The following is a 20,618-nucleotide window of genomic DNA, read 5'->3' as shown; positions in this document are numbered from 1 at the left end:
TAGCATGGACATCTTGCATCAATCTTCTGACAAAACTGATACAGATGAGATCAGTCGGGTTTTCTGACTGGTGGTCTGGTGAAACCCAAGTGACCTTATGGTGAGGAGTGAAATGCGAAAACTTTGCTCTTGTATGCATGTGAGACCTGGCATACTAAAAAGTCTTCAACTCACAAGCTACAGACATTCATAAACAGATGCCTGAGGCGCATCCTTCGCCTCATATGGCAAGACTTGATCACAGATGAGGAACTTTGGAACAGAGCAGGACAAGAACCACTTGACATTCAAATCAAGAGAAGGAAGTGGGGATGACTAGGCCAGATTCTCAGAAAGCCATCATCCAGCAGAGTCAGTCAAGCTCTCCACTGGAACTCTAAGGAAAACTCAAAAGAGGAAGAGCTCAGACAACGTGAAGAAGGTCTACTGAGACCAAAGGACAACAACTGGAGTGCTCCTGGGGGTCAGCTAGAAGTTTTGTCCTGGGATGGAGTGAAGTAGAGGAGACTTGTAAATGACCTACGCTCCACCCCAAATACAAGAGTTTAAGCAAGTTGAGCATGATATTTGTCTTACTATCTATCCCTTTCCTAATGGTATCCAACATTCTGTTAGTTTCTTGGATTGTTGCTGAGCAGTGGGTGGATGTCTTCAGAGGACTATCCATGACTCCAAGATCTTTCCTGACTTGGAACCACTATTTTAGACTCCATCATTTTTTGTTTATAGTTGGGATTGTTTTCCAGAGTGCACAATTTTGCACTTCTTAACACTGAATTTCATCTGCCTGCTCCGCAAGGAAAATGGATGCATTCATTTAGCTTCTCTGCAATAGCTTTATCTTCCTTGAGTGCTCCTTTAGCATTTCACTTATTCGGTGGCCCCACTGGTTTTCTGGCAGAGTTTCTGCTTCAGATGTGCTTTAAATATTGCTGGTTTTGTATTATTTGTTAATTGTTCCTCAAATTCTTTTTTGGCCAGCATACTTATATTTTACACTGTACTTGCCAATGCTACTTTCTATTTTCCTCAGTAGGATTCGACTTCCATTTTCAAAGGACATCTTATTGTCTTTAACTGCCTCTTCTACTCTGTTGCTTAGCTGTGCTGGCGCTTTTATGGTCCCCTTACTGTGTTGTTGTTTTGTTTTTTTAATTTGGTTGTACATTTAGTTTGAGTTCTGTTCTGTTGTTTTGAAATAATTTCCATGCCATTTGCTGGCCTTTCAGTCATGGTTATTTCTTCTATTTTTCATGTAACCAGCTTCCTCCTTTTTCAAGTTAAATGCTACCATGGGCAGTCTCTTTCGTATATTCCCCTTTTCAAGGTTTTTAAATTTACTTGCATTACAGTCACTATTACCCAGTGGTTCAGACTGGATTGTGTGCACCACTTAAAACTAAATGAAGAATTGTGTTTCCCCTTGTGGGTTCCAGGTCTAGTTGCTCCAAGAAGAAGGCATTTATGGTGTCTAGAAATTCTCTCTCAGCCTCCTGTCCTGAGGTCATGTATATCCAATCAGTACGGGATAGTTTAAATCCCCCCCGGCCCCTGCCACCATTAGTAATAAGTTTTCTGGTTTTGTAGCCTCTCCAGTCTCCTTGAACATTTCGCAGTCACCATCCTGGTCAGGTGGCCAGGGACTTCTACAGCTATGCTCATGCTTCAGACACGGAATGTCTAGCCATGGAAATTCTTTAGGTCATTTAAGATTTTTATTATGTTTAACACCAGGCTCTCTTTTATGTATTGCACCATTTCCCCAACAATGCAACAACTCTTGTCTTTTTTTTTCTATTTTGCAGATTCCTATCAATTTTGTATCCCGGTTATTTCTGTCCCCCACTGATAATTATCATGTTTCCAGGTTTTTGTCATGCTGACACGCTCTAGGTGAAGGAGAGGGCTGTGATGCGACAGACAGAGATTGCTGGTTATGAGGCTGGACTCAGGTTCTGCATTTGCAGCAGACTTTAATTGTCCAGAATGAATCCACATTGAGCCTAAGCTGCAAAATTTGGCTCAAGATCTGAACTTTCTCAGCTTAAGGTGGGCTCAGAACCAGGGTTTGGTTCAGGCCTGTCCCTAGAGTCATTTTAATAAACGCCACAGAACCACGGACTAAAGGGGGGCTACTAGCAAGGGAAAATAGCCCTCAGGCCAACTTGGTCCCTTTAAGGCTTAACATCTCATGCTTGCAGGAGGAAATTCACCTCCTCGGGACAATACCAGACAACTGGCCAAGAGCATTCTCCACATCCCAGGGCTCATCCAGTATCAGTTACTGCAGGAGGCAGTGCTGGAAGGACCTGCCCGTGTTCTTACCAGTAGTCATAAGTATCATCCCAATTGTCAAAGTGCACCAGAAAACGATTGTCCACCACGTCCGTCACCGTGGCAACGCATATCAAAGAAGGGTTCATGCGGTCCACGGCTTCTAGTTTCGCACCCACCTGGAATCCTGTGGGAGCAGCATTCTGGGGAAAGGAGAGACACAGGACAGGTGCATCTGGGCACTAGTTGGGTTTGCTCTGATAGCTACATCCCCAGCCCATCCCCAGCCCTTCCGCGCCCAGCCCTAAGCAGCTGCTGGATGACATCCTAGGGAACGCTTGAGCAGTAGCACTGCGCCCTTCATCTGTGGGGCTCAAAGTGCTTTGAAAGTTAGTGCATTTTGCCTCCCAGCACCCCTGGGAAGCAGGCACAGGGGAGCTACATGATGTGACTTAGGCTGCAGGGCAAGCCGCTCACAGATCTGCGAAGATACAGGTGAACTGAGACTGCCAGGCCCTGCTAGATGCTGTGGCCCCAGAGAGCAGCTTCCCTTAGAAATAGGGTGTGTAATAAATCACTTGTTTCCAGGACAGATTGGACTTCTATAAACCAGACTTCCCTCATCCGGCAACACCTCCAGTCTGGCTTCCATAGATGCTCCAGGATTAGAGCACTCATGGGAAAAAGCCAGCGGCCCACACTCAGGGTATGTCTCTACTAGGCGGAAGATCGACCCTCTCAGGGTCGATATTCCAGAGTTCCATTTCATGTGCCAAGTAGGGACAGGTGAAATCAAACCACCCGGGGTTGGCAATCAACCCCCATACTCCTCAGGATCGTGAGGAGCCGTGCTTTTTTTGTGACGGTTTGCACTGGGACGGCACATGGTCACCTTTTTAGAGTGGAGCTCAGAGCAGGAGCCCCTGCCAGCCCACAGCTGAGAAGCAGAGACACCCCCCCCCCGCCGCAGCAGAGTGGGGCTGGGAGCTGGAGCCCCCAGCGCCCTTCTGGCATCCCCAGCCATGGGAACCCGGTTGGGGGAGGAAGGTGGAGAAGGCAAGGAGGTTCCCCCCCACCATCACAACCAAAAAAGCACTGGCAAGGAGTAAGAGAGGTCAACATGAGAGTTTCTCCCATCGACCTCCCTCTGTGAGGACGGCCAGGTAAGCTGATCATAGATAAGTTGATTCTAGCTATGCAATTGCCAAAGTTAGAATTGCATAGCTACAATCAACTTTAATGTCTAATGGAGACATGGCCTCAGTAACGCCTTCCCTGTCCTCCCAGAGTACCACAAATAGGGGGAGAGATAGCTCAGTGGTTTGAGGACTGCCCTACTAAACCCAGGGTTGTGAGCTTAATCCTTGAGGGAGGTGTTTAGGGATCTAGGGCAAATAGATTTAAAAAAAAAAAAGAGGGGGATGGTGCTTGGTCCTGGCAGAGGACTGGACTCAATAGCCTCCCGAGGTCCCTTCCAGCTCTATGAGATGTGTATCTCCATACAGCTCATTTGTGTCATTCCAGCTCAGGGGAGCAGGTACTTGAGGCTGGGGGTACAGCCCTGTGGCCAGAGACAGAGCCCTGCAGCTGAGTGCCCTTCCACACATCTGTTCTGTCAATGCCAGCCCCCAGTGGCAGCAGAGGGGCTCATTGACCTCCCCTGAGCTGGTAAATTGTGTGGTTCAGGACTCACCAGGTGCCAGACCAGGGAGTTTCAACCTGTATTACTTCCCAGTCTCTAGCAACTACCTTTAATGCCAAGGGTCAGCCTGAGAAAAGACAGCAGCCATATTCCTCTGTGAAATCACCGACACCTGCGCTCTCCCTCTCACCCTGCCCCCTTGGTCTAGTCTTCTCAGGTCCAACATTTACCTAAAGCCCTGTGTGAAATGCTGCACTGGCTGAGCTGAATGAGAACCAGCTGTGATAATCACATGTCATTTGTTGGGACTGACTTTATTAGCAAGATGATGGATTATCACCGGCTCCAAAGACTCTGTTCTCAGAGCAGATCAGGTCGGCTTTCCCTCAAAAACAAATCTGACATTTTCAGCTAAAAGTCCATTTTTTCAGGATCCTTTGTGAAAACATTCCAGGCCTCACCCTCCCCTTCTCCCTTCTCTCCCGTTTCTCCTTTTTCCATTTCATTTTGCTTCTGGGGAAGAGGGGAAAAAAAAAAAAAAAAGCGACCATGGGGGCAGAGGGGGAGAAAGCGAGACAGAGAAAGGGAAGGATGCGGGTGGAAAACTGGCCTTTTTTCTTTCAATTTCTAGAAAAAAAAATTCATAAGAAAAGTTTTCTTGGAAACATCTTTAAACAAATATTTTTGACCACTTCTGTCTGGGGCTATATCTAGATTTATGGACTCTGCCCGCCCAGCTAGCACGGGTGTGAGTAACTGTCTCGGTGAGTAAGTACCCTACAGGCCTGAGCCCCCACCACTCCCTGTACATACCCTACAAGCAGTGCCTCTGATGTGTACACTGCTGCCTCCAGCCAACCAGAGCCTTTCCTACTACTGGGAGCCTTTCACTGCAGCATGTAGCTCCATATGTCACGCGTGGACTCAACACATTTAACTGCGGACACAGGCTGTATTAGAGATGGGTCCAAACAAACTCCCCTTCTCTGAACAATCCCCATCATTCGGGATGCTGGTGACACAGCCCTTAATTTACAGCGTCCTTTGAGCGTGCGCTGCTTGAGCAGAGTCGGGTGGTGTTGGGAGGAAAGGGCCAAGCAAACTGGTGGGGGAGATCCTCGCTGTGTGGGAAATGCACGTGGCCAGAGGAGTGTGCTAGGAAGGAGGGAGAAGGGGATCTGCCACTCACGTCGGTGGGCATCACAAACAGATGCCTGGGCGCTGCCTGAGCCTTCGTTATCCTCAGGTAGTTGGTCCAGCTGAATTCCTCCTCCTTGTAACCTAAACACCGTCACAAAGAGACAGACACAAACATGCAGAGACAGGAGCAGCTCCAGGACAGGCCAGCAGAGCCCCCACAGGACAGGGCTTCTGTCTTTGAACTGCACTTCAAAGTCCTGTGTAAGCACTAGACTTGGAAACCAATGTCCAGCCACTGCCTCCCACCCAGCGTGTTCCCTCCTGCAACCATCCTCACTCCATAGCAGCACAGCGGCTGTGGCCCCTCCTATGCTCAGGATGGGGAACACCGCAGTACAGGTACTAGCCACAGCGGCGAAAGGCAACAAGCCATCTTAACTCTCATCACCTGAGTACCTGGTCCTGGGCAGGATCCTGGCTTGCACATTCAGTGCTGCTCACCATACTCCTGGCTGGGACCAGGACACCTGGGATTAAAAAGCTCAGCACCTGACCAGGATTCGAACCCAGAACTCCTAAGCGGACAGATGCCTATGTTAGCATACTGTGCCACAGCCTGCTGTGTAGGAAAGCTTTGCTCCTCCCTGTAGAACTTTTCCTCCTCTTCTCCCCATAGGCCTCCACCCTCAGCCCAAGCACTGATGAAAACATAACCTGCCCGCTCCTGCCCTCCAGATCCCGCAGCCTCCATGCAACACAAGGGAAGACCCATCTCAAGCAGCATCCTCAGTCCCGCCCTCACTGACAACTTACCTTTGGGGGGCTGCAGTTTGTGCCCCGTCTCCTCAGACCAGCCAGCAGGATGAATGTTGGGGGAGTCGGCATTCAGCCAGAAATCATGGCATTCAGAGTAGCCGTCGAAGTGCAGGCGCATCCGGTAACCACAAACCTGCAGTGAGGAGCGAAAGGGGACTGATGGATGAGACCACCCACAGCCACGCTGCGCCATGTGCGCTTTAATCCCTGTGAGCAACACGTGCCTAAGAAGCCTGTCCAGCATCCCACGCACCAGCACTGCAAACGCCCATCACTTACCTCCTTGACAGCTTGCTGAGAAGGCAGGAGAGCCATGTTTACACGCAGGTGTCAGGAATCAGGCAAACGCATTTGAAGTCGGGCAGATCTGTGCGTTTAACATGGGAACAGGGCAGGCACTGAGCCACTGGCCCCAGTATTTATACTCTCAGCAACAGCCACAGGAAGAGTTGACTTTACCGCCAGCCTGGCTAGGCACAGTTGGCCCTGCTGTGGATCCAGGGTTATGGCAAATCTCCCCATGCTTCTCCTTCTCTCAAGTGTTTTGCAAGAGGTTGTCAGCCTGGCGAAACTATCGCCAACAGCAAGAAACTAACAACACGACAGCTTTGCTGAATTCCTCCCCTGGAAGAAAGACTGAGCAGACTCTAGCCAGGCGATGGTCTCTGTGACTGCCAGCCAGCCCCGGGATTGAGCTGATGGCCTAAAGGTGTGGCCCATGAGTGGTCTGCAAGCAGGAGCTGTCAGCCGAAAGCTGCGGCTCTGCAGGAAGACACAGAATGGCCATGTTCTGCCATTGGAGGAGAGAGGTTCTGAAACACCTCCCGGGGAAGGAACAAGGCCAAACCACCCAATCTGTGTCGAGTTGGAGCTCGATACGTTTATCGACAGGCTCATGTGAGCAGGTTCCCTGCAATAGCAAGAGACTGGACTTGATGACCAGGGAGGTCCCTCCCAGGCCCATGTCTTACCTCAGCCACGGTCAGGATGAAGTACATCGAAGGGTGCTGGGGATCAATCCCCTCCAGTTTCATCCCCACCTTGAAGCCACTCCTGTGCTGGGAGACGGACTGGTACTGAAATGAGAGAGGAACAGACCTGCTCCAAACACCCATCACAGCCCATCAAGGCAGGGGCTCTGGGGAAAACCTATGGGGGGTTGGGTTTTAAAGCCATTCTCTTTTCCACGGCATGTTTCTCTCATCGCCGACAGGACTGGAAGCCCAACAGCACTGGCTTGCCACACACACTCGCCTCAGTGCCCTGGATCAGCCTCCCTTAAGCACGGAGGCTCACCTCTTGCCCAGAGAAGCACAGGACAGAGCGATTCATAGAGGGCATAACACTCATGTTCTCCCATCCAGCAGGCAGCTGGCATTTTGGACAGCTGGTGAAGGTCGGAGCAGGGTGGAATTAGGGTTGCTATACATCCTGCCATCTGTGAGACAGTCCTGCATTTCCCCAAAGATGTCCCACGGGGCTGCCGAGGCCCCCTGTCCCCGGAGCAGTGCCCTTCTCCTCAACCTCCTGCCCTCAGCCTGCCTGCAGCTGCCAGATTTTAAGAAAGGTTATGGGGGACACGTGCAGTGCTCGCCTGCCCCCGGCAGCCCCACTCACAGGATCCCGGTTTGAGGGGGACCCCCGCAGCCCCACGGCTGGGAGCCAGCACTGCCGGGGTTCCCACACCCCTGCGTGAGGTTCATGTGGCTGAGGCTGCCAGCAGGGCTCCACGTGTCCTGCATAACCTTTCTTAAAATCTGGCAACCCCAGGCAGACTCAAGGGAGGAGACAGAGGAGAAGGAGACAGCCAGGGTCATCGCTCTATAGGGGCATTTGCTGAGCAGCCAAACAGAGAAGCGGGGGAAGAGAGCAAAGGAAAGGCAGGAGAAGAGGAAAGGAAAATCCCAACTCACTTCCTGGAACAAATGTAAAGGGGCAGCGATGGCTTTCTGCTCCTCCAGGTAGGATGTCCAGGACCAGCCTTCTTTCTTCTCCTCGCTGGGAGCTGACCTCAGCAGAAACACACACACAATCCACTGAGAGGCACGGCTGCAGATCGAGCTCATTCATTTCCTTTGGAACCAAACTGTGAACTGGTCCAGACGAGAAGAAAACCAGACCTGCTCCCCTAGGGTCCCACACCGGCCCCCACACCCTGTCACCCATGTTCGGAGAGCGGGGAAGGCACAGGTGGTCCTGTCCAGCGAGTGATTCACATTGACAAGGAGGGATGAATGCTGCTCTCACGGCTGCTCCCAGCCCCAATGACCTCAGGTGCTGCCCTGCAGGCGTGGCATTGGGCCTAAGGCCCGTCTGTCCATCTGGCTGGCAGTTCAACTGGCAGGGCAAGAAGTAAAGCCATCTCCCATGCAGACCAGATCCTCTATTCTCTCTGTCCCTTTACTAGAGATGCCTATAGTCAGGGGCCCAGGGTCCAACATTAAAAGAATCATACTATATACAGCACCAGCTACCCTGTGGAGAGCCCAGTAACATGAGAACGGCCACACCGAGCCCAACCAAAGGCCCATCTAGCCCAGTGTCCATCTTTCAACAGTGGACAATGCCAGCGTCCCAGAGGGAATGAACAGAACAGGGAAACGTCAAGTGATCCATCTCCCATTGCTCATTCTTAGCTTCTGACAAAACACCAGTCCTACCTATCCTGGCTAACAGCTATCGACAGACCTTTCCTCCATGAATTTATCTAGCTCTTTTTTGAACCCTGCGAAAGTCTTGGAGTTCACAACATCCTCTGGAAGGGAGTTCCACAGGTTGATTGTGAGTTGCATGAAGAAATACTTCCTTTTGTTGTTTTACACCTGCTACCTGTTAATTTCATTTGGTCACGTCTAGTTTTTGTGTTACGGGAAGGAATAAATAACCCTTCCTTATTTACTTAGAATAGAATTGAACAGCATAGAATAGAATCAAAGAACTGGTAGAGACCTCAAGAGGTCATTGAGGCCATGTCTACACAAGCCACAATCTTCGAAATGGCCACACAAATGGCCATTTTGAAGTTTTTGGCTAGTGTAGACGTAGCCCGAGTCCAGTCCCCTGCACTCAGAGCAGGACCTACTTTCTCGGCACTTTTGGGAGGCAGGATGCCTTTCTCAACAGAATCTGTCAACAAAGAAGCCATGTGGACTCGCTGGGGGGCTCTTTGTCAACAGACAGGGCTTCCGGGTCTCCAGGCAGCCCTGTCTGCTCTGCTTCCACTTGGCGGCTCTGGTGACAGAGCGGATCGACAGAGCGATCTACTTTCATGCTGTGGCCACGATTCTGTTGACAGAAGTTTTGTCGGAAACTTCTCTCGCCATAGTGTAGACATAGCCTAAGAGAGGATCTGTGTTCTCTGTAAGCTGAGCCCTTGGGTAGCCAGCCAGGAGAGACTGAAATGCAGCCCAGCTGATCAGCAGAGTGCACCAGCATGTGTTTTTGTTGGTGGTGCACATAACACTTATTCTGCACATGGATGGAAGCAAACAGAGGGAACATGAGAGAGGACTGTCCCTCTTATCCCGTAACAGCTTACGTTATTTAACACCCTTTGGGGAGGGACCTTGTCGAAGGCTTCCTGAAAAATTAAGTGCACTATATCTACTGGATCACCTCTGTCCACATGCTTGTTGATCCCCTCAGAGAATTCTAAAGGATTGGTCAGGCATGATTTCCCTTTGCAAATATCATGTTGACTGCTCCCCATAACTTCTGCTCAGCTCTCCTGGCTTGTCTGCATTGTTTTTTAAACCCTTTTTTGGAGGGGAAAAAAAACTTGCATCCACACTGCAAACCTGGTTATTTTGGGATAACAGGGCATTTAACGAGAAATACTAACTCCAACAAAAGGAAAAAAACTTTCATGAACCACGCCCCGCCTTCAATTTTGAAATGGACTCCGGGTGTACTAAAGCAGAGGGAATTACAACTTAAGTGGTCTCCGGGGAGGTATCCCATCATTGCTATTATTTCAAAATTGGGCTCTCTAGTATGAACGCTCGGTTTTGAAATGTACTTGCAGTGTGAGCGCTCTTTTTGGAAATGACTTATTTCAATGTTAGAACATCAAAATAAGTTATTTCTGAAAAACCCTGCAGTGTAGACATAGCCTGTGCCTGACAAATCTGTTTCTTAACTATACTTTCAGTCAGTTTTCCCAGTACTGAAGTTAGACTTATCAGCCTGTAATTGCCAGGATCACCTCTAGAGCCCTTTTTAAAGTTGGTGTCACATTAGCTGTCCTCTGGTCATTAGGTAGAGCAGCTAATTTAAGGGATAGGTTACAAACCACACTTACTAGTTCTGCAATTTCACATTTGAGTTCCTTCAGAACTCTTGGGTGAATGCCATCTGGTCCTGGTGACTTATTTCTGTTTAGCTAATCAATTTGTTCCAAAACCTCCTTTAATGACACTTCAGTCTGGGACAGTTCCTCAGATTTGTCACTTAAAAAGAATGGCTCAGACATTCATGACATAAAGACACATTCTGCAGCCATCCAGCATCAACGGTTGAGACTTTCAAATCCACTACAAAGATAGGGATGTCCAAGTCCCATTGCTGTAAAAATAAGAAGTGGGGGTTCCCAAGCCAACCTGAGACAGGCCAGCTCTGCTGGCACAGGGGCTAACCAACTGGCTACTGCTGCATTTGTGCATGTCCATCCGGCCCCTCTCACTGTAAGACCTGAGTACCCAGTAATCTTTAATGCATTAAAGGCCCTTGGGAGGAAGGCAAGTTCTACTGGCCCCCATTGCAGGGGGTGGCATGGACAGGAACAGTGACACAGAGAGACTAATTGATTTGCCCACATTAATAGGATGTCTGTGGCATAGCAAAGATTGAACCCCACTCTCCTAAACATTGCACCAGTAGCCTAACCGCTGGGCCGTCCACTCTCCCCTCCCTTGGGAAGCTCTGTGGTGGGAAAGGAGCTATTAGAACCCAAACTTGAATCCTACCCATAGATGCATTCAGAGACTGGACACTGGGCTAGATGGACTTTGGTCTGAACAAGTCTGGCAGTTCTCAGGGCTAATCCTCCATGTGATGCACGGTAACACCGCTTCATCTGGGGGATTTCAACGGCATCATGAGTTACAGGAGCACCCCACCCCCAGCCATTGTCACCTGGGTCGTGAGCGGGACACTATAGCTGACTTTTACCCGCCTGCAATCTAACCCTGCCTCTGCCTGGGAAGCAGACACCAGAGACAGCCACACCTTACCGTGCTGGTTCACACTCCACTCCTCGCTCTCCGTGCTGTTGATGGTGGGGTCTCCCACCAAGGTCCTCCTCTCTTCCTGCTTCTCTTCCTAACCAAGAGAGCGCAGAGAACTCAAGTCAGTCGCTCGCCACTCTTATCCCATCTCCTGCCTTCTCTGATTATCAAAGTGCTCAAGACTTTTTGGGTGCCCAAATCTAAGAACGGGCCAGCCAACAGGAGCCGGCATGTAAGAAGGCTGAAGGTGTCGGGGTGGAATTTGGGAGCAGATCTGAAACAACCTCATGAAGGTCGGATTCATTGTGGGCTCTGCCACCTTAATTGTTTGGTCGGTTGGTGCTGTGCGCCCCATGAGGCGGTACTTGGCTCACAGAGGCCCACGTTCTCCTGCTTGCGAGCATACTTGCTCCATGTTCCATGCTGACCTGGCCAGGATTCTCACAGAGCTCAGAGCTGGCGGGTTGAAGTCTTCAGCAGACTCACAGTCATGGCTCGATTTTCAGAAAGTGCTCAGCACCCCAGAGGCACCTCACAGCCTGAGTCCTCTGAAAACCTGGCCCAAGACGTCCAGAGCACTGGAGGTCAGTCCCTTGAGAGGTCCATTTCTTCCTCTCTCTTGCTGCGTTTTGGCACTGTGGTGTCAGTTTCTGATCAATGCTTGGACATATCATCAAGAGAGCACTGAGACTTGTAAATAAAAAGGGGAGACAAACACTCGCAGAGGAAATGGCCGGGCACCCTCGCCTCTACTCCAACAGAGTGAGATTGCCTGCTCCACCCCTTCCCTCTCCCCTACCATGTGCTCTGATTCATACTCCTCCTCCTCGGAAGGGCTCTGGTAATCCCTTCGCTTCCGTTTTTTCACGGGCTTGAGGATTTCGGTGGCGTTTGTGCTGCCGGCAGAGTTCTCCACGATGACAGACCTGGCGGGGAGAAGGGACCATAATGCCCAGCAGCAGTTGGTTACAGATGGGATGTCACCAAACTTGGCTCTAAGGGGCCTGGTAGGGAGGGAGGTTGTGTGGGCAACATCAGACAGAGAAGCAACTGCCTGTCACTCCCTCCTCCCCGACGCAGCCCCTCTACACCTGTGCGCATGGCTCCTCCTAATTAAAATGAGCAATCTGCCCAGAGCGTAGGGCCTCACGTGGGCAGAGTTAGCAAATCAGCCTGCAGCAAAGCCCTGGATCCTTGAACATGGGGCGTCTGAAATCCAAATCTGAACCAGACCCGAACAGACTGAGGTCTGATGGTCTGGACCGAACACCTGGATCCCAGCACCCAGAAGGATGGCAGACTGGAAATCCTGATTGACATATGGTGGCTGCCCTCATCTGAGAGCTGGGACAGGGCTGTCCCAAGGCACTCCCTCCACTGAGCCCCAGGTCCCACCGTCCCCGCTCCGCCCATGTACCCCCTCCCCCAGGCAACAGCCACAGGGGACGCTTGGCGTGGAGACAGCAGCAGTTACCTCCCCCAACCGGCACTCACCACGCAGGCTGCAGGATTGGCAGCTTGTCCTGCCTGCGGCCCTCCTGGGTCTCACATCTCCACAGACAGTGGGAACTAGACAGGCTCTCCACTCCCCGCTGCTGTGGAGAAGTGAGGGGCAGGGCACGCTGGGAGGGCAGCACGGCGCGGCAGAGCAGGGCACGCTGGGAGGGCGGCACGGCGCGGCAGGGCAGGGCAGGGCAGGGCACGCTGGGAGGGTGGCGCGGTGCGGCAGGGCAGGGCAGGGCACGCTGGGAGGGTGGCACGGTGTGGCAGAGCAGGGCAGGGCAGGGCAGGACACGCCGGGAGGGTGGTGCGGTGCGGCAGGGCAGGGCAGGGCACGCTGGAAGGGCGGCGCGGTGCGGCAGGGCAGGGCAGGGCACGCTGGAAGGGCGGCGCGGTGCGGCAGGGCAGGGCAGGGCACGCTGGGAGGGCGGCGCGGTGCGGCAGGGCAGGGCAGGGCACGCTGGGAGGGCGGCGCGGTGCGGCAGGACAGGGCAGGGCATGCTGGGAGGGCGGCGCGGTGCGGCAGGACAGGGCAGGGCACGCTGGGAGGGCGGCGCGGTGCGGCAGGACAGGGCAGGGCACGCTGGGAGGGTGGTGCGGTGCGGCAGAGCAGGGCAGGGCAGGGCACGCTGGAAGGGTGGCGCGGTGCGGCAGGGCAGGGCAGGGCACGCTGGGAGGGCGGCGCGGTGCGGCAGGGCAGGGCAGGGCACGCTGGGAGGGCGGCGCGGTGCGGCAGGGCAGGGCAGGGCACGCTGGGAGGGCGGCGCGGTGCGGCAGGGCGGCGCGGTGCGGCAGGGCACGGCAGGGCACTCTGGGAGGGCGGCGCGGTACGGCAGGGCAGGGCAGGGCACGCTACCTCTCCCACCACCCACATGGTGAGTGCAGCGGGGAAGGGAGGCAATCTCTGCTGCCTCCTCCACCTGACCCAAGAGCCCCATCACTCTCGGGCACAGGGCGGCTGGGCAGCCGAGGCAGGGCCCCCACAAGTGTGGGGCATAGAGCGGCCGCCCCACTTCGTCCTACGGACTGGACAGCTCTGGCTGGGGAATGCGATGAGGGAAAACGTGTCCTTTGGGACCGAGCGGGGAAGTCTCCCCAGGATCCCGTTCCCTGGAGAAGCTTTTCGCTGTACCAGGTGCAGCCCTCTCATGCAGGGAGACCCGGCCGTTCCGCGTGAAAGCTGGGTCCTGCTGAAATCAACGACAACCTTCTCCCACCAACCTCAGGAGCAACCCGAGTCTGCTGGCAGAAGAACCTGCCCCCGGGAAGGAGAGAGGACTCTCCCCGCCCCCAGAGACCTGGGCCTGCACCCCACCTCCTCCAAAGCACGAGGGCTGTTCTGAGGAACACGGGATTCGGATCTGAGTGCCTCCCCCGAAGGCGCAGGTTCTTCTTGCCCTGCAAAGCAGCATCTCCTCTACCTTTCCTTGAATTGCCGATGGCAATGTTCGCTGCAGAATCCCCTGCCCTCCTGGGCCCCCTCCGACACATGTCTCCGGCCGCAGGTGTCGCAGTGGCACATGCTCTCTGTTGTTGGCAGCGAGAGCTGATCGGGCAGGGCTGCATCAGGAGAGAGTGAAAGAGAAGTGAACTCCAACGGGCAAGACCCACTGGGGAAGGAGAAGAGCACAGGTCAGAAGACGCCAGCCTCCCACATGTCTCAGGATGGGGGCTGGGCTTCAGGCACACACCCTGGAGAGGAGGAAGCTCTCTTTCAGCCCTGTCCTGGGTAGGATCAAGAGAGGCGCTTTGGAAGCAGGTTTACAGCCAGGACGGGACGGACCATCTCACTCCGTGGCAAGATCACATGGTGCAGAGTGGGAGAGAGACATGGGAAAACTCTGCCTGAAACTGATGCATTAGTCCCAGGCAGCCACTGGGGCTTGGGAAAGGGCACAGGTCTGTTGGGCTACTAGCCCTCCAGAAGCTACCACCAGCAAGCAGAAGAAGCCTTCTGGGTTCCCCATCAGATAAAGCCAAGTGCCCCTCTACAGGGGCAGGAGAGTGTATCTGTCTGGAGGGGGTGGGGCAGAGCGGTGATGGCTCTCACATCCACCATGGCTTAGCCCGGCAGCGTCCTCCCTTTAGGGTCTGAGATCATGTCAGAGGAGAGGCGCCAGCTGGCATCCTTACCCTGAGCGGCTGCTGGATTATCCCGGCTTGCAGGCATTACCTCCGACTCCCCATCTCGCTCCACATGACCCTCCTTTAGGGGCTCCACAGGGGGGACTTTATCAGCACTCACCACTTTCAGCGTCCCGTACTCATTTATCCGAAACTGGGTATTAGCACACACGCAAGGGAAGGAAAACACAAGCGTAAATCACAGTGAGTGTGTCACAGGTCCCCCTTTGGGCCCATCCCCAGGAGCTGTGAGCTTGGTATGGCCCCAACTAGGAAACCTTAGTACAAGCTGTAGCGACTGGTGCTTTATAGAGGTGAAGGTCACCAGTTCAAGCCCCGGTTGGGCAACTATCACAAAAGCCAATGGACTTGGATGTAACATCGGTGGCCCCTCACCCCCCCGGAGGTCACTCTTTCCCCTCATGCTGGAGAGGGACAAAGAACAGAAAGGTGCTGTGGGGTTTGCTGCTGCTGACCCCTGTGTAACCTGTGAGCCGGCAGGAGAGGGGCCAGAGCTTGGCTAGAAGCTGATGTTGGAGGGAGGGGCAGAGTGCCGCCCCGTGGCGGGGAGGACCCCAAGCGTGCAGGGTACTGGCTGAGGCAGGTGGGACAGGGCACACTGGCGATTGTGGCTGTGTGGAGCACTGGGAAGTGCTCTGCATGAAAACCAGATGAACTACCTCCAAGCACAGCAGTGGAGTGCCACACGCAGGGCCCCCGCTTGGGACACGGGTGCCCCGGTCTGCGTGCAAGCACTGGCACCACAGCTGAAGAGCTCCTGGCGCCCAGGGAGCTGGTGACATCTGCTCCCCTTTGTGGGCCGATCCATCCCAAACTGGCCAGGGATTGAAAGGCCTAAGTCTCTTTTTCAGCTAATGAAGGTGGGATCCTGACTTAGGATGAACCGGGGGAGCAGGAGCCCACAGAGAAGTTCTGATTGCCCTTGTCAAAAAGCAACTGCATAACCTGCCAGTTCATAACGCCCCTCGGAGACCCCCAGCTGGGGCTTGGGGTGCCTGCCCCTTCCCTCCCACTTACCCTCAAGTTGCTGCCAGGCAGCGTAGCCAGCCCATCTTTCCACTCCAGCACCCGGACGGTGTTGCAGGTCTGCACTCCGCTGATCTGAGGGATGACGGTCGCTGTGATTGGCTCGTTCCCTGGCCCCCGCTCCAGTTTCTCGGCCCCCGCGCTTCTCTGTGGCTCGCGGGGAAACCGCTGGATGTCCAAGGTGCTGGCGGGGAGGTTGATGGCGGTTGCATTGGCTTGAGGGGGTGGACAGGTAAAGAGGGACAAATGCTTCAGAGCCAGGAGCCGGTGCGGGGACAGGAGCAAATGTAGCACAATGGGGGTAGGGATGCCGGGCGCGGTCTGCACTCACGCCAGCTCTCAGGAGCTTCCTTCAAAGGCATCAATCTGGGCCCGACTGGCTGCAGTGACTTGTTCTGTCCTGCACAATCGAGCCCCAGCTGGGAGCTCAACACACCTCAGGAGGTGGGGGGAGAAGCATGAACACTGACAGGGCACGGCAGGGGAAATGCAGAGAGGAGGCCTGAGGCCCTGGGGGGAGGTGAGGGGCTGAGCTCTGAACTGGTCATTGGGTTCCAGTTGGCCAACTGGAACCCAATGAGCAGTTCAGAGCTCAGCCCCTCACCTCCCCCCAGGGCCTCAGGCCTCCTCTCTGGAATAACAGGGCCTGATTCTCCTTTATGTTAATGCCCCTTTGCACCACTCGGGAGCTGCATGCAGGGGCAGTCACAGCTATGTCACTTTAAGGCCAGCACAGCATAAAGGGCCCCAGTGCAAATGAGAATCAGGCCCAGGATATTTGAAACTTCATCTACACCAGTCAGAACCGGCTGGATAAGCACCTGTCCTCTGTCTCCTCCAGCCCCCAGAGTCTGCTCAGCACCCCCAGGGCTGCCCAGGCTGGACAGCACTCCTGGAAGGGGTCTGACTCTCCAGGCTAGGGAGCAGCATACTGGGCTTAGCTGTATAAGCGCAGTGGTTGGGAACAGCGGACTACAGCGAGCTAGTGAAAAAACAGCGACTGTCCTCCCAGGTGGAGCTCTGGTCATAGCAACCCAGGCCTTGGTTTCCTGACAGCTGGATTGCCACAATGGAAGCCACCCAGAGGGCCAGATTCCGTTATCTGCCCCAGCTGCTCTGTTCTGCTCAGACGGTGGAAAGTGGCCTTATTCCGGTAGCAGGCAGCCAGCAGAGAATTCCGCCTGCACCAGGTAATTCTTGCAGACGTAAGGCTGGCAGGAGTGGCACCGCCACCTCTTGCAGAAGGGGATGGAAGTAGCACACAGCGGGGCACAGGATCAGAGAAACGTGGACCTGGAAGGGACCTCTGCTGATCATCTAGTTCAGGCTCCTGCCTTGACAAAGAATGAGAGCATCCCAGACAGGCATGCCTAACCTTCTCATACAATCTCCAGTGACAGAGATTCCACCACCTCTCCAGGGCATTTGTTCCTCTGCTCAACAACCCTCACAGTTATGGAGTATTCCTAATATCCAACCGAAATCTCCTTTGCTGCAATTTAAAATCATTATTGCTTGTGAGGTCCTCAGTGAATAAAGAATGCAAACAACCATTTACATACTTGAAGACTGCTATCATGCCCCCTGCAGGTCGTCCGTTCTCCAGAATAAAGAAACCCCATTGTTCTCCCCAAAAAGTCATGTTTTCTAGATCTTTAATCCCACTTTTCCCTCCTCGCCTCCAGATTATTTTCCATTTTGTCCACATTTTTCCTGAAGCATGGCGCCCAGAACTGGACACAATACACCAGCCGAGAACTTACCAGTACTTAGTAGATGAATTACTTCTCACATCTTGCTTCCAACACTTCCTGCTGATTCATCCCAGAATGATGTTGACTCACATTTAGCTTGTGGTCCACTCTGATCCTCAGATCCCTGGGCACAGTACTCCTTCCTTGGCAGCCATTTCCAATTTTGTATACATGCAATGAATCGTTCCTTCCTCAGTGTAGCACTTTGTATTTATTCTTATTGAATTTCGTCCTATTTCAGACCATTTCACCAGGCTGCGAAGATCATTTTGAATTCTAATTCTGTCTTTCAAAGTGCTTGGAGCTTGGCATCATCCGCAGACTTCAGAAGTGTTCTACTCATGCCATTATCCAAATAACTTATGAAGATATTCAATAGAATTGGGCTCAGAACAGATCTCTGAGGTACCTCACTCAGTACAGATGGCGAGCCACTGATAACTACTCTCTGAGTATCAGAGAAGTAGCCGTGTTAGTCTGTAGCTTTGAGAACAACAAGAAGTCTTGTGGCACCTTATAGACTAACAGATATTTTGGAGCATAAGCTTTTGTGGGCAAGACCCACTTCATCAGATGCATCTGCTGAAGCAGGTCTTTGCCCATGAAAGCTTATGCTCCAAAATATCTGTCAGTCTATAAGGTGCCACAAGACTTCTTGTTGTACACTCTGAGTATGGTTTTCCAACCAGTTGCGGACCCACCTTGTAGCAAGTTTGCGTAGGATGTGTCTCTATTCTGTTTATGAGGTCATTTGAGAGGCAACAACAAAAGCCTTCCTAAAGATGAGCTATATCTCTTGCTTCTCCTCTATCCACAAGACTTGTTATCCTGTCAAAGAAGGGTGTTATATCAGTTTGACACGATTTGTTATTGACAAATCCATGTTGACTGTTAGTTAGCACCTTATTATATTCCAGTTGCTTACAAATTGATTATTTGAGTCTTCGCTGCATTATCTTACCGGGTACTGAAGTTACGCTGATCAGTCTAGAACTTCCTGGGTTGTCCTTGTTCCCTTCTTTATGGACAGAAATGTATTTGCCCTTTTCCAGTACTCTCAGAGCACTCCCATCCTGCACAAGTTGTTAGAGGTAACTGCTCATGGCTCAGAGAGCCCTTCAGCCAGTTCCTGAACTATTCTAGGATGTATTCTGTCAGACTCTGATGACTTGAAGACAAGTTAAATGCCTGAGTAATTCTTAACTCTCTCTTTTTCTATTTGAGCCTCAGCCCCTACCCACGGCATTCACCGCCCATCACAGCTAACTGTTTGGGAGAAAACAAACCAAAACGTCATTGAACGTCTTGACCATTGCTGTCCTTTCTGTTCTCGTCTCTCCCTGCCCTGGCTCGTCGGTCCTCAACTCCAAACCCCCTCAACGGGCTACGTGCCAGAGTCCTAGTGGAAATCCTCGCCCCGTCTTTCTGTTCCACTCCCAGGTACTGCAGTCAACAGGCATCGGGCTGCTCCTTGTACCCAGGGTGGACATCGATGAGGATGGGCGGGTGTTACCAGCATGTGGAATCCATGCTAGGCCATTCCCAGCAGATGCTTGTTAGCATCCACTTTACCACCTGGAACTGTGCAGGGACCGGGGCCCCGCTAAGCTGTACAGCTGTGCAGCTGCCTAATAAGCCTATGAAGGCATCCGGGAGCAGGTGGAGGTGGCTCTGCGTGCTGCTGTTCCTCCCTGCACAGCTGGAGCCACCAGCACCAGGAAGCTTTGTCTTCACATTGCCCTTGCCTGGAGGCTCCACCCCCACAGCTCCCATTGGCTGGGAATAGCACCCATGGGAGCGGGGAGGGGTGATGCCTGCAAGTGAGCATGGGCCACACAGTCAGCTGTTCCCCACCACCAGCAATCAGGAGCTGCCCCAGACAAGTGCCCCGCACCTTAGCCCTGCCCCCAGCCCCGAATCCCTCCCTCTTGTTCCCTAAGTCCTGCCCAAACGCACCCCCACCCCCACCCCCACCCCCACCCCAACCTTCTGCCCTGAGCCCATTCCTGCACACCAGCTCCCTTGACCCTAGCCTGAAGCCCCCTCCTACACTCCAAATACGTCATATCCAACCCCACCCCAGAGTCCGCACCCCTAGCCACAGCCCTTGTCTCCCCCCAACCCTGAGCCTTCTCCCACCCTCTGAATTTCTCTGCCCAACCATCCTCACGGGTCACCCACATGCAGAATGAATTTTGCTACATGCACTAATCTGGAGGTGAGGTGCACACCACTTTCACATTGGTGCACATCACAAAATTCATTCTGCACGTTGACAAAAAATTAAAGGGGACCCTGGCTGGGACCCACTTTGATGCAAGAGCCCTGGAGAAAGCACCAGCTCTCCAATGGTCAGGGTGAGACTTGAAGGGGAGGGAGGGAGTGTGTGGAGGTCGTGTGGGGGAGGATTCATCCTTGATAACTGGACTTTAGAGTCAGGTGCACTCATACTCAAGGGTTCTGACCCCGGCAGTAGCTCTGAGAGAGACGCCTAAGGTGCCGTTACCCTGCCAGCGCCCTGAGATGAGGGGACGGGCATGGCCTCAGCTTCCTTGCCTTGCAGCGTAGCTGCTGGATGGATCAACACAAGATCTTAAACTAGTCTAACGCTTAAGTGTGCTCGGAGCGCTTGGGGTTGCTGGTGGAGCGGTAACACCTTTGTGGTGAGGCAGCCACGCCTGTGTCTTTCGGGTGGTCAAGCCCCACCGCTCCGTACGCCATGCTCAACTCGTATGGGCATCTCCTCGGAGCCGCTTGGACATCCTGGTCCCTGATCTTGTCCAATCAGCTGAACACTGTGTGGGTCACCAGCCACCAATATTTGGCATGGGAGAGGGGTGTGCTTCCCCATCCGTGGGTCAAACAGCCAGTGGAGGATCCCTAGTGGAGATGACAGATGAGCTGCAACCCGGACAGCCAACGGCTTTGGGAGCATGAGCTGCTGGGACCTATGCTTCGGGATATGGCCTCCCAGCCGTCCTGGACCTCCTTGCCATAGGTTCCCAGCTGCGCCTTGGTCAAGCATCGTGCAGTCACTGATGTGCACCTGAGTTTTATGTGGAGGTGCTATCAAGCACAGGCTCTTCCTTGGATAAT

At 53.2% G+C, this 20,618-nt stretch overlaps 1 protein-coding gene across 1 annotated transcript in view; it reads right to left on the bottom strand.

Annotated features, from left to right (window-relative positions):
• The window catches only part of L3MBTL1 (L3MBTL histone methyl-lysine binding protein 1), a 33,592-nt gene extending 19,470 nt beyond the window's left edge, over positions 1-14,122 (bottom strand). The window contains 9 exon segments of the mRNA XM_075011516.1: positions 2,326-2,477; positions 5,106-5,197; positions 5,870-6,005; positions 6,844-6,948; positions 7,786-7,866; positions 10,743-10,772; positions 11,117-11,191; positions 11,897-12,023; positions 14,019-14,122. Coding sequence (XP_074867617.1) covers positions 2,326-2,477; positions 5,106-5,197; positions 5,870-6,005; positions 6,844-6,948; positions 7,786-7,866; positions 10,743-10,772; positions 11,117-11,191; positions 11,897-12,023; positions 14,019-14,119 — 899 coding nt within the window. The 5' untranslated portion in view covers positions 14,120-14,122.
• Between the last annotated feature and the right edge of the window lie 6,496 nt (positions 14,123-20,618).

Source organism: Carettochelys insculpta, chromosome 17 (genome assembly GCF_033958435.1).
Source record: "Carettochelys insculpta isolate YL-2023 chromosome 17, ASM3395843v1, whole genome shotgun sequence".
NCBI classification, from domain to species: domain Eukaryota; kingdom Metazoa; phylum Chordata; order Testudines; family Carettochelyidae; genus Carettochelys; species Carettochelys insculpta.
Note: the sequence above shows the minus strand (reverse complement) of the source record. Positions and strands in the feature narration are given on the sequence as shown.